The sequence below is a fragment of the Varroa destructor genome, unplaced genomic scaffold (assembly GCF_002443255.2).
Source record: "Varroa destructor unplaced genomic scaffold, Vdes_3.0 BEIS01000004.1, whole genome shotgun sequence".
NCBI lineage: Eukaryota > Metazoa > Arthropoda > Arachnida > Mesostigmata > Varroidae > Varroa > Varroa destructor.
In genome coordinates this window covers 10,211,715-10,226,548 of record NW_019211457.1, presented here as the reverse complement: position 1 = coordinate 10,226,548, position 14,834 = coordinate 10,211,715, and the positions used below count along the sequence as shown (strand labels likewise).

Here is a 14,834-nt window from a genome sequence, read left to right as displayed (position 1 = left end):
AGCGGTTCGGCGAAGAATAAAAGCTGTTCCACTTGTTTTTGTATCAGCCTATCGCCGTCCTCTGGTCGGTACCGTTTCCTTTGAATCGACATTTTAGTTTTTTCGTTCAAATACATTAGTACATATTCTTTCCCAAAGATTGATGCTTACATCGCTATTTGTAAATTGTCTATTAGAACTTTGTAATGCATGCACTTTTCCTGTCTGGCAGCTCGGTTAGGTCAAACGTTTCCTTTTGAAGGCTGAAGTGCGGTCCGTTGATCGTCACACAACGGCATCTTAAGAAAAGGACCTGACAAAAAGGAAGATTTTTCCTGCTGTGACTGCGAACAGCGGAGATTCTTTTTGCCAACGAGAAGACCGTGAGTCTGTGCATATCCTTTTTTTTAGGTAAGAAAGGCGCTTTGCCAGACAGAATAGGATTGTAGACCGGAATGAAAAATGTAAGACTGAACACTTTTCTAGCAAAGAAAAATTAATATGCTCACGTTCGTTTTTTCTCTTTGGTTAAAGTGTTCATTAAAAACACCTAAAATATAAGTAAGAGATGGATTAACTTGAGATGAAATCTTCAGAGGAATAGCGTTGCCCAGAAATGATTGTCGAAGCCCAGAACACCTAAAAGTAACCAGAAGATTGTAAAGTTTACAGAATTGTCTATCCGTCTAGCCTGTGATTAGATCCAGTGGCGATTCATGAAGAACTCTGAGGTGCTTCATCTCAAATAAGCATAATATCAATGATGTCAATTGCATAATAATAATAGTCGTGACTAGTGGTAATAGTCCAGTTTAAAAAGATCGGGACGATTTGAAGGCAAAACTAAAGATCGCAATCAGCTATACGTTGCCCAGAAATAGAGAACGAGACCTTAAGAACGACGTTACACTACAATTGATAATAGCAATTTTAGTTAACCTTCTATTTATCTGTCCGCTGGAATATAGCAGAAGAAAGGCCGACCAAACTCGCATGCCCATCTTGACTCGTCATTCATCATTCTGCTATACTAAATATAAATACATTGTCACCCAAAAAGACGATATCGCAGCTGTTACTTACATCCTACATTCGCGGAGCAGAAATGGCGGCGATTCCGCTTAACGGTTTCGGTTATGTTGTCGTACTTGAACCGAACACTATATAACTATATAAAAATGATAGATTTAGCTAAGCGTAGCTCTTTTTTTCGTTAAGATTTTGCCTCGGGCCCGTCAGTGTAAGTAGTCCCACAGTGTTTTTTAAGACGTAAAAATATTGATGGCCGATAATTAATCTTAACCGGTTGGGTTTAATATAACCGAAAGGCCTTTGCGTACATTTATAAGCAGCCATGTATATGCAGTAGAGACGTAAGTATCTATAGGCGTTCTTTCTCTTGCAATCAAGGGTAGCTGCGAACCGGTCGGCCAAACACTCACAGAGTCAAAACAGTGAAAGGTTTCAGCAGATCGATTACAGATCTCGGATTCAGCCCTCTGATACGACAAAAAAATACCAGCCGACGATCATTGCTGTAGCTGAGATGCGCTCAGAATATGCATCTCCATTAAAGCGCATCTCGTTTTTTTATTATACAAATATAATGGCGAAACTATCATTTTTGCGACGGCCTGAAGAGGGAGACGCGGGGGGGGGGGGGGTAAAAACGGTGTATTACGGTCACACACGGCCTGTTTGGTCTCCTAGTTAATTTTTCCTATTTAAACCAGTTAAGGTAATGTGAGGTTGATAACAACCCGTTAGGAATACAACAAATACTACATACATTGTTAGTATTAGATTTTGAGATCAATGGCCAATACAAAGGCAAAGCTAATACTCCGGCCATTCATATTAACGCATTTGAAGAACGAAAGTCCCATTTAGGTAAAAGGGAAACTGAGTGTAAAGAAATACTAGCGGAGAAAATGGGGCTGGGAAACCCGCCGTTGGGAAGAAAAAGGTCGCTATCGATGAGAGCACCTGATCCCGTCACAAGCACCTCGTTGTAGGCCGATTTAAAATATCTGAAGACACTCATGCTCAAGCACAACAATAGGTAGAAATCTTTTTACAAATAAATCAGTGGTTCATGTCGATTTTTACACATGACGCAATGCTCGTTCAAGCCAGCGACGTTCACTGCCTAAGTTGCGCTTAGACGTCCATTTTTACGGTGTGGTATTCCGGTCGCCGACCATCTAAAAATTAAAGATATTTTCTCTGTCCCCCCCTCCGGTCCTAGTTAATTCAATTCGTACCTTTCCGATAGCAACCTTATAAATTACGTGTAACTGTAGATTTTTTTTTTCCACGCAATTTGTGCACTAGCAAAGCAAAAATTGTTCCTCGGCAGCAGATTCTCTCATATGGCTAATTTTCAAATGTCGAAGCTTACCAACGATCGAGTCATCTTCTCTACAGTTACAATCCGGAAAAAAAAATGGCGTTGCGTGTTCGTCATGAAGACGCAAAGTACACAGCATCTCTCTCTAATTCCCGCCTGTCTTTGTGCGATATAACGATCCGAGGGGTGGGGGGTGAGGCAGCGTGCAAAGGCGTTCGCCGGGGTGGTCTAGGTTACACGTAAGTGATGGACAAACAATACCCTAGCGGAAGAAGATTGAACGAATTTCAACGACCAATAGATATTTAGTGTCACCATGATTATGACGATTGTTATTGCGTTGCTCGATTGAGATAATTTCATGACCTGAACATCTATTTGCCATCTGTTTTTGTCGCCGTGACGGTCAATTGTTTTCCTTGTTTGGTGTGCAAATAACGCTCACTACTAGCTGTTCTTATTAAATAATATCCTGTAACCATATACGTATTTCCTCTATATGAGTTAGGTGTCTAATTAGGCCCTCTTCCTGCAAATTGTCACCTTTTTTATGCCCTTCTAGATTATTATTTCCGTTATTGTCACGCTATTTTTTGCATGTTGAAAGCGTAACTATTTAACTAGTACATACACAAAACCCAAGTCCGCATATTTAGGAAGAAAGCCCAACGGATTCATAAAGGGTTGCATACCTATACCTGAATGATTTTACTAGATCATACAAGTTTTGCTGCTACATGTTCACTCCTGTAGAAAATTCCCTATTATTGTCGGCACACAAAGGTACCGCCAATAGAACTCGATATAGCTTTCCGGTTATATGCTTCCGATGGACATCTTAAATACATCATTATAAATTAATAACGGGACATTTGCCACTACGACGAATGTTGCCCCCCAAGCGCGATCACTTCGTAATCTATTTTTCATCATTTTTCCTACATAAACGCAAACACGACGAGTCGATGTAAACAACTGAAAGCCAACAACCATAGGCTGCATAATGACATTAAGAGTGATATATCTACACCTATTAGAATATTAGGGGTATTTACTGTACGTATTATATATATATATATATATATATATAGCCTACAATACAACTCAGTATTATCTGATTATTCTGAGAGTTTATATTGAACAAATTGCATCTGCTTAATAAAATAGAGTATCTGCTAGACAGGGTGCTCGAGCTCGCCAAAATATACGCTATTACCATTATTGTATAGTCTATCTTTCTGATGTCTCTAAAAGGAACGTTTTTGGCATCGGGTCTAGAGGACGTTAATCGGATCCTTCCCTTATGTGAACGTTGCATACGTTTGGGATTGATGTCCACAACAACAATATCACTCTGCTGTTCGAGAAGCGTAAATAAGAGAAAGGCTAAGCGTAAAAACACTGATAGGCTCGTAGGGCTATGTTACAGTATCCTATTTTTAGCAAAGCAGGATTCAGAGTGTCTATATATATATATATAAGTACAGATCGGTAACGTTTAAGAATCTAGCTGCTTCCCTATTCGAGTACTGCTACACGGTTCCCCATACAGTAACAAGACCGATGTACATAGAATTTAAAATGTTGAACTACCGTTTCATCATCATTTACTATCTATTGACGTCTTCGTTAGTGTTAGCTTGGGTCGCATGGATGACAAAAGAACCGTCCCATCTTCGTATGAACAGCTCCGAGCGCGAATACACACAAACTAAATTGCTTCGTATTACGGTAAGGCAAGCAATGCTTGACAGAGATTTAAGAAAAGAAAGTGCGATATCCTCCTGTTTCCGCTGGTCGATTATTTCTAATTGGTGTCACGTTGAGGCTTGAAGTTTCAACAACTTTCTTATTCGCTGCCGCGTTGGCTATATTCCGCTCATGGTTCGGATCGGACGCCGCTCGGAGCGAGCCAGTTGGTGACGCCTGTCATTTTCCTGGTTTCCCCCTGTTCGATAGTAAGCATCGCGCGAGTACGTCAACGTTAGCACTGCTTTTCGTCTTGTATCTTTGCATCCAAGGGCTCGATAACGATTTCATTTCGGACAATGTTTGATGATTACTATGATTTACTGATTTCTTTGTTTGCCCGCTGCACGTCTGCCTGTACCTATCCGTTGTCCATCGTCGATATCGTCTGGCAAAACTCCAATCTATCTCGAGATGTATCTTGCTTTGGTAGATGAATGCACTTGATTTTTGTATTTGTTAGATGTGAGTCTTTGACAAGCACACCACATAGGTATGCACTCGCGCCATACAGATATACGTATATATATATATATATATATATATATATAGATTCCCATAGGTGTGCATCAGTAGACATCTGGGTGTTTGTGTATACCTTCTAATGTAATAAATATAATAATAGCACTGCGGGCCTCGCATAGTAACTGAAGACGAATATATCTGAGCTCTTTTATTGAATCGATTGTAGCAGGTAGCTGGGATCGGGCGCCCCTATGGCACTTCTGTTTTTATGGCGAAGGTAGTAACATGTATGCAATGATAGCGCACGTTTCTAATTAATTCCATTTGATCATTCAGTGATAAATATGCAGACAATAGCTGTTACGCGACCGAGTTAGGAGAGTGTTAGAAGTGCGGTGGATGCGCAAAGCTCGTGATTTGCAATGTCTGTCTATTCTATTCTCAATGGGCTGGAAGAGTATACGCCAGTAAATGATTTCTCAAAATGTGCATTTAAAAAGACTCTGAGAATTGTACTCCTGCATTATTTACAATCGAGGTTGTTACTATCAACGTCTGATACCGTATCTGAAATCGTGACGCACCCTCGATACCGTGTTTTATTTACAGACGCAACATCGTTGCCTTTTCTTCAACGGCATATTCCTGAGATTGGCTATCTCTTATCTGAAGAGGTTCGCACCCACAGGCGTCGATTGGAGCTGGAAACGGATATCAAAGTAATCGTCTAGCACGCTGGCAGATTTATTTCTACCTAAATGCGCCCAGTCGGTTATCGTTGCTTATTTCTTCACATTTATACTATTTCTACACGTGTCCTTTATTTGCAAGTTTCGTTTCATTCATGCAAGCATTTCCTGCCGGATATATAATATTTTTTGGGCCTTTTCATACTAGCTTTACGAAGCGGCACATGTATTTCCAGGAGGATGAAAAGCCTTACTCCTATTACCTCTTACTATCATCATTATTATTCGAGTTAGGTAACAAAAAAGGTCAACATCGACAGACTGCAGATATGTACTATCTACGATACTTTTTGCCTTTATCTAGATTTGAATCATTTATGTATCGTGTATGGTGCTGTAGCAGCCGCATCCCTGCCAGTATAATCATCACAGTACCCGTATTTCTATGCATCGCATCATACACGCGCGTAAGAAATGTCTAATTGTCGATATATCTAATTGTGCAGATGAATTACGACGTACCGAATGAATCGGGATTGTCTAGCCCCGGACGGCCAAAGGGCAACACCACGAGCCGCTCGAATGTTAGAGTTGTTGACGCCTTTGCAGATGCAAACGAAGTATAAGTAAGTTCAATAATATTTCTCCCTCAGAAGCTGAAAGCATATTGAAGAAGTAAAAAATCATATCTCATTGATGTTTATAGATATCAATTGGCTAGCTGAACGCTTCCGAAGTTCATAGGTGTCTAGTTTTTTTTTTTTTTTCAATCATTCCATCAATCAATACCGTCTGCTACGACAGAACTACACATGATAAACTGTTCGTTTTTGCATTCAAACTCAATCGTCGCAGAATTCACAGTGTCTCTCTCAACGTGGGGATTTTCACGATCGTTTCGCGTAAATTTGTGTTAGATTGATTTGTCATATTGATTTATACGTGGCGTATGTGTGTAGCCATGCGTACTTCAGGTGTCTAGTCTTGGTACGATCTACAACAATGAGCCGATGAAAATCCGTGTTCGAAATATAGCGGGCGAGACATACGAAGATTCTGACCGTTATGAGTTATTGAATTGCTGAATTTCAGCAGCGTGTTTCATATGTCCGATAAGCCGAATGTTTGGGTCCAGGAGTAACCTGCAAAGGTGTTCACAGAACCCTGTTGTGAATATAATATTTGCTTGACAAGACCTTCTCCTAAAAACAAAGTGGCGGAACGAGGGGATATGCTTTGACTCGTTACCCCAAATAGTCATAGCAATTTATGCCTCTCTCTCCTCGGGGTTATCAGTCCTCCGTTGATACAATACTCTGTGCAGTGCAAAACAACTGCAACTTCAGGCCATCAGCGGATCATCACAGAAGCTGACTGCTGAAAAAAGGACCGTGGCGCTTTTTGGCCGACTACAATAGCAGTATCCATTGTCTCGAAGAGAAGAATTATACATATGAACATTTGAAGTGTATCACGTTCGAGTGGGGCTGAATGGGCTAAATTTAACGTTTGTTATTGTCCGTTCAACAAATGCGCACATGGAGATGCTGTTCGATAGCGCAGACTCAGCCTTCTGAGCCGTCGAAGCCACTTACCGCGTACGTGCAGAAACGTGTAGAAGAAGCGTCTCTTAGCTGGAAATTAGGAAAAAGAAGTTAAAGAAGGGAGACAACGATTGGTCAGCAATAACAGATACCAATAATTCAAAGCGGACATGACGATCTGGTAGATGAACGAACAAACCAAGTTAATGAAGCACATCCTCGTCATAGAAAAAAAAGAGGACCAAGAAAGAAATGGGTCTGTCGACTGTTTTCTTAACGGAACACCGCCGCTGCTGTCAGGTGGACGCTAGTTGCACGCATCACTAAAGTTCGTCTGGCAACGGTGGCTAACTGATTGATGACGGCACTGGTGGCAGTGCGCGACGAAACAGCGAGACGGAAACGGCCCCCACCGATATGGACGCGCAAATGACCCCGTCATAATTTGTGATTTACGCGCGTGTCCCTTTTAGCTTTGTGCACTACTACAGCCATTACTAGATCTCTGTAGCGCTCATACGGCATGCCAAAGTTTGATTTAGCTGATCATTGGCCTGCCGGCATTCTTCTAGCTGCCTGTTCGCTGCTCAAATTAAAAAGAAAATAATAAGATATAGACGTCCAACCAGCATCATGTGCTGTATATTCTGGCAATGTGCTGTCAGTGTGTCTGAAGAGAGAAAAGGACAAGTGTTACAATGCGAGTTCGACAGTGCATAGATCCCTATACAGCAGTGTCCGCTGTAGTGGCCCCCGGTGATGCTGACACTGCAGCGTGATGGTGGCGCATGACCCGGAGCCTAGTAACTTCAACGATGCAGGCAATGTCCCGCTTCGTCCGCATGTCTGTGCTTTGCAAGCCCGTAGCTGTGAGGTTTCGCGAGGTGTGAAGTTGATGCTGGTAACGCACCAAGCTAGAGTATTAACTCTGTTGACAGCAGGCACGGAGAGACCGTGTATTCTGTACGGTTAGCACGACACAGATTGGAAGAAAGGCAGATCGTTTGAAAATTGGTGGCCCGGTTCATCGACGACACAATCTCGAGCACATGTTACAGCTCTTGGGATGACCAATGTCTGACACTATTCGTGAGCAGGTCGGCAGAATTCAGAAGCTGCCTGTTGAGCTGAGCGCATCAACTGATCGCTATGTCTACTATTTTACGCTCGAAATCGAACCCAGACCATCACGTGTCCCTCAAGCTTATCAGGCAAAAGCGGTACCCACTACGCGATCACGGGGCCACCACAGGCGCTAAATCCTGATAGCTATGACTTCCGGGCTCACAAGCACTCGAAGTTCGCATGTCTGCTGTAGCGCAGGCAACTCGGAGGTGACTTCGGCCAATTGGTCCGCTAGACCCCTCGAACTTCTCCTTAAGTCGTATCACAAAACAATGAAGATCTAGGCTGAGAGAAAATGAAGCTCATACCATACTATGTGTCCATGAACTGTTCGGTCCTAACTATTGAAAAATAGAGAAGACATTATTTTGTCTTAAAATTGATGTTAGCGATTGCTAGATCCCTGTCTCGGCTCCTGAGAGATACACTTTTATCTGTTACACATTGGCACAAATGATACAGTCTTTACTTCTTTCTACAGACCATTTTTATCCCTATAGCTCTGCGATACAGTAACCAGTACCCCAGTGACAAGACTATCGATCTTAAAAAAAAAAAAGAGGAAGGAATGAGACCTAACCTGTTTTAAATAAAGAGATTTAGGCTTGAGTGTTGGTAAGTGAATGGCATAATGCGCTTTGACTTTTATATAAAAAAGAGTAGCTGCCAATTAATTTATACATAGGGTGTTACCTTGTAAAGTACGCTGTCTCCTGCTCAGCAGTCATTACCATGAATCATCTTCGCTTAGGTGTTTCGCCGGGATTTATGTCGCCCTTTGCTATTCCCCACCTCGTGAACATCCAGCGTATGCCTATATGCTTTCCTAATAGCGCGGTGGATATCGCGTTCACCCGTTGAACTTAGTGAATCCGGCCGTAGACACATTTCGTTTCGTGCTGTAAATTGACCGTTTTAAGTAATGTCTAACAACGAACGTAAAAACAAAAAAATTTATGTATATGATCTACATAGATTATTTTACGCAACGGCTGTCGTCTACAATTTACATTGCTTATTAGCATTTGTCTCTAATTAAACGCAGAAACGTGCTGTTTATAGAAAAAAGTTTGTTAGCGTGCGGATGACGCGACCACGAGTCAGGTGTAAACACTGACGAACGTCCGTCTTATGTCAAAACTTAAGAAAAGAGTTCCAGGTTTAAAACCAACAGCTGGACACTATTTGGGGGAGAAGATCTACATTTGAAATAGAAATAGGAAAAAAGATTAAAAGTTACGTCAAAGTAGCTTGCGATTTTAATTGCTAGGTGATCACCTAGCCGCGACAAACACCGTTTGCTTCTGGAAACACACCTGTATATCCCATGAAAAGGTTCTCATAAATAGTAGCTTAATCGAGTTTTGTGCCTTGATAAGCCTGTTGTAACACATAGGTAGTTAAAGGTCTAGCGAGTAGTGTCTAAGCCTTTCGTAATGATCGGAGTCACATAAGGCTGAGGAACCCATTGACTCATTTTTTTCAATGACCATCAAATCAACCCACTTCCTTTTATTGTTAGTTCTGTTAATAGTGAACTCAAGTTTCGGTTGAAATACTTACTTTTTGAGCAGCAACTCAATCAACAATGACTAACATCCCTGCCTTTCGAAAATTCTAAAGAATAACACTAGTAAAAATGACAAGCAAATAGAAAATAGCATCTGAACTAAGCTAGAATTTCAATTTAAAAATGCCGCTTACTCTCCCTCTAGTTAATCGCCAATATACCTAGAACAATTAAGTGTAACTTTTGCGAACTTATCATCATCATCGCAGTGGGGAACGCAATGATTTACCCGCACAAAACGTGGGGCTAATCAACCAACCATGACGAAAGCAGTACAACTCCGACAGAAAGCACTATATTTTCGTTGTTCCGGCGTGATCCTCTCACTTTTGTGTATTTTTCTGTCCTGGCTATAGTCTTCATCTAGTTCTACATTGGGCCATCCGTTGAAAATTGTAGTGAAGTTATTCTAATACTCCCCAATGCTAAAGCATCAATTCTCCGCAGGTCAATGATTGTCTGTAGCTGCCGCTGCCGCCGCCGCTGCTGCTGCTGCTGTCTTACTTCAGTTCGATTTCGGACGTCGACGTTTTTAAACGCAAGGATCGATGTCAACGTCGTGATCGAGAAATCGGCACGATAACCCTGTCGCAGAGGCGTCCCCTCTCATCACCTATTCGTCTAAAGAGTGGCCATGCGGAAATATTGGATAATAGAGATCCAAATGAATCGTAAACAGGTTGCACCGTCAACGAACCCGTCGCATACGTATTTCGTCTGAGCAGAATCAGTCAAATAGGCCTACGATCAGTTCGATAGTAACAACAGCAACAGGCAGTGCCGACACCCAACAGCTGCTGCTGCTGCTGCTGCTACTATCGCAAGCAGATGATATCAGAGGATCTTCGCACTGGGAGCGTCTTGAGCTATTGTACATACAGCGTTGTCCAGCGCAACGATAACAGTAAACGCCTAGTAGAAACCTCAGGAAGCTGTTCAAGCACGCGCAAATGTAGCGGCAATGGTCCGACCAATGAATCAGTGTGCCACGCTACGGAAAGTGACCCGCATGATCCCAATGGCGGCGATGCGCGGCTTCTGCACTGCGGAAAACTTCTTCCGGAAGCGTCGGTGTCGTCCAATCGAGGCATAGTAAAGCATCCATCTGTCCACGCTCAGTGCGAAGTGAACGAATGAAAAATACCGCAACACTAGAATGGTCAATTGTCGTGTGCTACTAACGAACTTCATAATGATGTGACGACTTCTGTTTGTTGAAGTCGCGGGTGAACGGGAAAAAAAGCTCTTCTGCGTAACGATTTGTGCACGGCCTCTCAGTGGTGAGCGTAGGAAGGCTATGAAACTCATGGCGACCAGATTCGCTGTCCGTCTGTTCGTGGAAAGTTGTTCATTTACAATCGTGTAAGTGCCCAAAAGGTGGTAAGAAATATTACTTGGTCAGCTCAGGGGGTCCATTGGTGGGGATATCGATGGGCTTTTCCTCCTAATGGCTGATCGCATTTGCTGGTGGATCTGCTGATTATGAGTTGTTATTTGGGTTGATTGGCGGATCTCGTTTAGCTCACGAGTCGTCGCCACCCCTCAAAGGGAAGATTCGCGGTGCCTAGAAGATAACGGTGGTTTTGATGCCATTCATAATTTGCCGTCTTCATTGCACATTGTTGTGATGTCAACTGCGGTCGCGACTTGCGACTAGGAGCGATTTCTGAAGAGAAAAATCGCCATGAAGTCGTTTGACAGAAACGGTTATATAGCCTAAAAGTCGCTGTATTTATCTAAAGGTACAATCTTTCACAAGGCAAGTGCTGGATCAAGTAAGGATCACGAAGGACAGATATATTACGCTAAGTATAGCTCAAGTTCACTCATTTACGAACATTAATAAACAGCATTTAGGCCTCTGGAAATTTACTAAGGAAAGCTGTGATGTTAGGCTCTTTCTAAATTTCAACCAGTAGCACGAAGTGCTATATGACGAAATAAGAATGGTGCATTTTTTTTCTATCGAATAAACGTTCAACGCTGTGTACAGTTGAACAAGTAGGTATTTTCTTTTGGTAATTAATGTTTAATAATGATTTCTAGTATTAACGAAGTGAACAGGTGAACGATGCTTAACCGTCATTGCGCCATTTCAAAACAGAATGTGTCAAACTACTACAAAAAGAGTAGCTTCCATGGTAAAATGTCAACTAAACACTAGAAAAAAAAATAGAAGAGAAAACAAATAGAGAGTTGAATAGAGTAGAAACAAATAGAGACAGCCACCCGTCGCTATGACGAATACCCATTTGTTGTGGTCCCGGTATCGACGAACTTAAGTGCACCTCTTCGACCATTAAGCCATTTCGATCTACCTTAAGCTTCCAGCATCGGCAACAGTTTGGGGAACCACTAAGCGCTTCCGCTGAGTCGTTAGGCAATGGAACGCAAACCTGGAAAACATTTTTTGGCTGTAGTCTCATTTTAAGCTAGCAAGGAGACCGACTCGATAACTCAAACTGGTCTTATAGCCTAAATGTTGGTAATAACTATTGTTGCCGCTGCCGCTACGATTTTTGCTGCTAGCGATTGATAGTATTAGTAGAACTCGCTTCGTTGAAGTTATCGTTCTCGTCGTTGAACAATCGCAGCTTCTCTATTTTTCTCACCCCACTCTGTTCCCTGTCGTTGTCGCTGGTGCTAGTTCTTTTTCTTCTAGAAAAGAAGAGAGAAAAAAGAATGGAAAGTTCTTGTGCGTGTCTCGTCGTCATCGTCGCCGTCAGATAGAAGAGGAGCATTAAGCGGCGGTGAAGTGACCGCTTGTTGGGACACTTGTGGCGAGGCGTCATTACCAACAGAATGCGGCAGTACGACGGTGGCTGTTTATAAAAACATTCTATTGTCACTGTTGTCGGTGACGCTGCTGCGTGGTCCGACCCAATATTCGAGAAAGGCAATGACATCAGCTATAATGGGCGTAGTGACAGCAGAGCGATAAGGTGAAAAATAACCGTTGATGATGGTGGGGGTGACAACGGTGGGCATACCCCAAGGACAGGTAAGGGGGCAACGGTGGGGAAAAAATGCACACGAGAAACACGACTACGAAAAACGGATCACGAGCCGATCGAAAATCGCTCGTGCCGTCGAAACCTGAATTAAATTGTAAATTAAATCTGGATTAAATTTAAGAAGGTGGTGAAGAGCACCGTCGGCGCCAGATACAACACTGATGAGCTTGTTCTCGCCATTAATATCACTGTTAGTTAATTGATACACGTCCTTCTATACGCAAGTGTGCTGCACTTTTTCTAATTACTTTGTTTATGTAGCGTTATTTTAAGTTTGTCTCTCCCTGGATTTGAGCATTTTAGTAATTAAGATGAGCTTAGTTCCTTGAGGCGGCGAGCGGGACGCAGACTGTGTATGTTTCCGCAGACGACTTTATCCGGAGCTTTTTTTGTCTAGGGGTTAGCCATTCATGAAGCGCCCTGCTATAGCAGTGGAAGAGGTGGACACGTACCCCTCGACGACGCCCTCACACACGGGTACAGATTTGTCATGAAAGCATGCCGCTATTAGTCATCTCTGGTAAGCAGCAACTGGGCACAATCCTCAACCGGTCACGATACCTTCGGATAATCGCAGGAACGTTATCTGTATTAATTCCTGAATAAGAAGTCGCTTGTTGACAATTGTACTTTCGGGTCATGGGCAGCAATACATCTTCGGTTGCCTTAGGCGTTATTATAGTCGTTATCTCTAGGGTTCGGTCCTTTACAGTAAATCATTTATAACGCCAGATGTCCTAAGAAGCTAAATGATCTGATTGAAGACAACCATTACTTCTGTCTTCATCGATAAACGTCCTTTAGAGCTAGCTATTATGTCGTATGGTTCGGGTAGGGCTGTAGATCCAAATAGTTACATTTTGGGTCGAATTTGGTTGACTAATGATCTTTCAAAAACAATACTTAGTTACATCTTGAGCTGTATCAATTGGATGGAATGGAGACAAAATGTCTACGAAACGCACGTCCGTAGCGGACGAATGTCAAAGATGTCCGCTGCTATCCAAGATTCATTATTATAAATGATTATGATGATCATAAGTGTTTAGCTGCACGTATTTCGAATTGAGGGAATTCAACTCAGCTCGTTTATACACTGGACATTGTAGAACACGTAAGCGAAGTAGTTGAAAGCGATTTCACGAACCTCAAGACACTGAACTGAACGCAGATTCATCTGAATACAGCCTTGAGGTCCGTCTATTGCATGCACATTCAAGCAAACGTTCGCTTGTCGGTGTATGCACTTCTTCTATTAAAATTCAAACGAAAGCTGAGATTTTTACACATCGTGCACGAAATAAAGTTTAAATTCTGTTGGAGAACAGTAGGCTCAGCCGCCAATGGTGATCTATAGAAAAAATTGCATTTTAATATATAAGTGACCAAATATGAAACTGGTCTAAAATATGTTTCTATTGCATTTTGTCTGAGACGTTTGCGATTTCGCCGTAAGCATAGGTTACTAATGTGTTGTATGAACGCAAGCTATTTCTAAGCAGCGTATCCGTCTTTGTCCTGACACTGCTTGTTAACAAATATGGTTTCCATTAGCGGGACATCAAGGGACCTGAAATCTCTGTTGTAAACGTTGACTCTTCTATGTAGACTGTCCGTGTTCCCTGTCAACTGAGTTGACCTAGAAGCTTCCTTTCTATTTCGAGCTTGCTGTTTGTAGCTTATGGGCACGTTCGTATCTACGGAGCCAGCAACAACACGCTTTAGCTTCTTGTCTTCGTGCTGTCATGAGGACGCAGACATAACATTAATCAGCTTCTTCCAGGTAAAGCCATATCGTATAACACTTTGAAGGATTACCCCTTTTGTCGATCATAGATACCTACATTTTACACATCGAGAACCAGTAAGACACTATAATAATATAGTATCTTGTTTGAGCCTGAGCTCACACCTCACGCGAGTGCAGCGCAACGTAGCTGACTATTAGTGCTTGTCTGGCTACCGAAGCCAACTCCAGTCGATAAATCTCGCACGAAGCCATTTAGCATCTACTATATATTCTCGAAGGCAGGCAAGGCATGATGACACCTAGCTACCGTAACCCTTGGACAAGGCAGAATACGATTACGAGGACGGGAGTAAACGGTAAACACACGCACACGCCCAAACAACGCTTGCGCTGACCAGGTCTGTCGCGTCTCTGCTGTCTATAGTGTTAATGGACGATACCGACCGCGAGCTTTGGTCATTATCCTTTTCTTTCAGCGTTCCCCAACATTTCCTAATAGAGTTCAGTTATTTTCGCGCCCCACCTGCGAAACAGTCATCTTGAGTCCTTTCGGCTTCCTCTTTCCACGGGAGGACGGGTTGCTGTGGCGTTGCTGAAAC

The 14,834-nt window shown here is 42.5% G+C and overlaps 2 protein-coding genes across 6 annotated transcripts in view; one reads left to right on the top strand and one right to left on the bottom strand.

Moving 5' to 3' along the window:
• The window catches only part of LOC111250317 (ephrin-B1-like), a 104,885-nt gene that overhangs the window by 65,174 nt on the left and 24,877 nt on the right, over positions 1-14,834 (top strand). The window contains exon 1 of one of the 3 annotated variants that reach the window (XM_086986815.1): positions 5,753-5,858. The exons of the other annotated variants lie outside the window; for them this stretch is intronic. Coding sequence (XP_086842941.1) covers positions 5,758-5,858 — 101 coding nt within the window. The 5' untranslated portion in view covers positions 5,753-5,757. Of the gene's footprint in view, positions 1-5,752; positions 5,859-14,834 lie in introns of those variants that run through there. 3 annotated transcript variants of the gene reach the window in all.
• The window catches only part of LOC111250330 (uncharacterized), a 108,880-nt gene that overhangs the window by 85,414 nt on the left and 8,632 nt on the right, over positions 1-14,834 (bottom strand). Inside the window, exons 2-4 of one of the 3 annotated variants that reach the window (XR_002673303.2) lie at positions 8,595-8,800; positions 5,755-5,888; positions 4,737-5,244 (exon numbers count right to left, since the gene is read on the bottom strand). The gene's annotated coding sequence lies outside the window, so the exon portion shown is untranslated. Of the gene's footprint in view, positions 1-4,736; positions 5,245-5,754; positions 5,889-8,594; positions 8,801-14,834 lie in introns of those variants that run through there. The other 2 variants (XM_086986825.1, XM_086986824.1) reach the window with 2 other exon arrangements.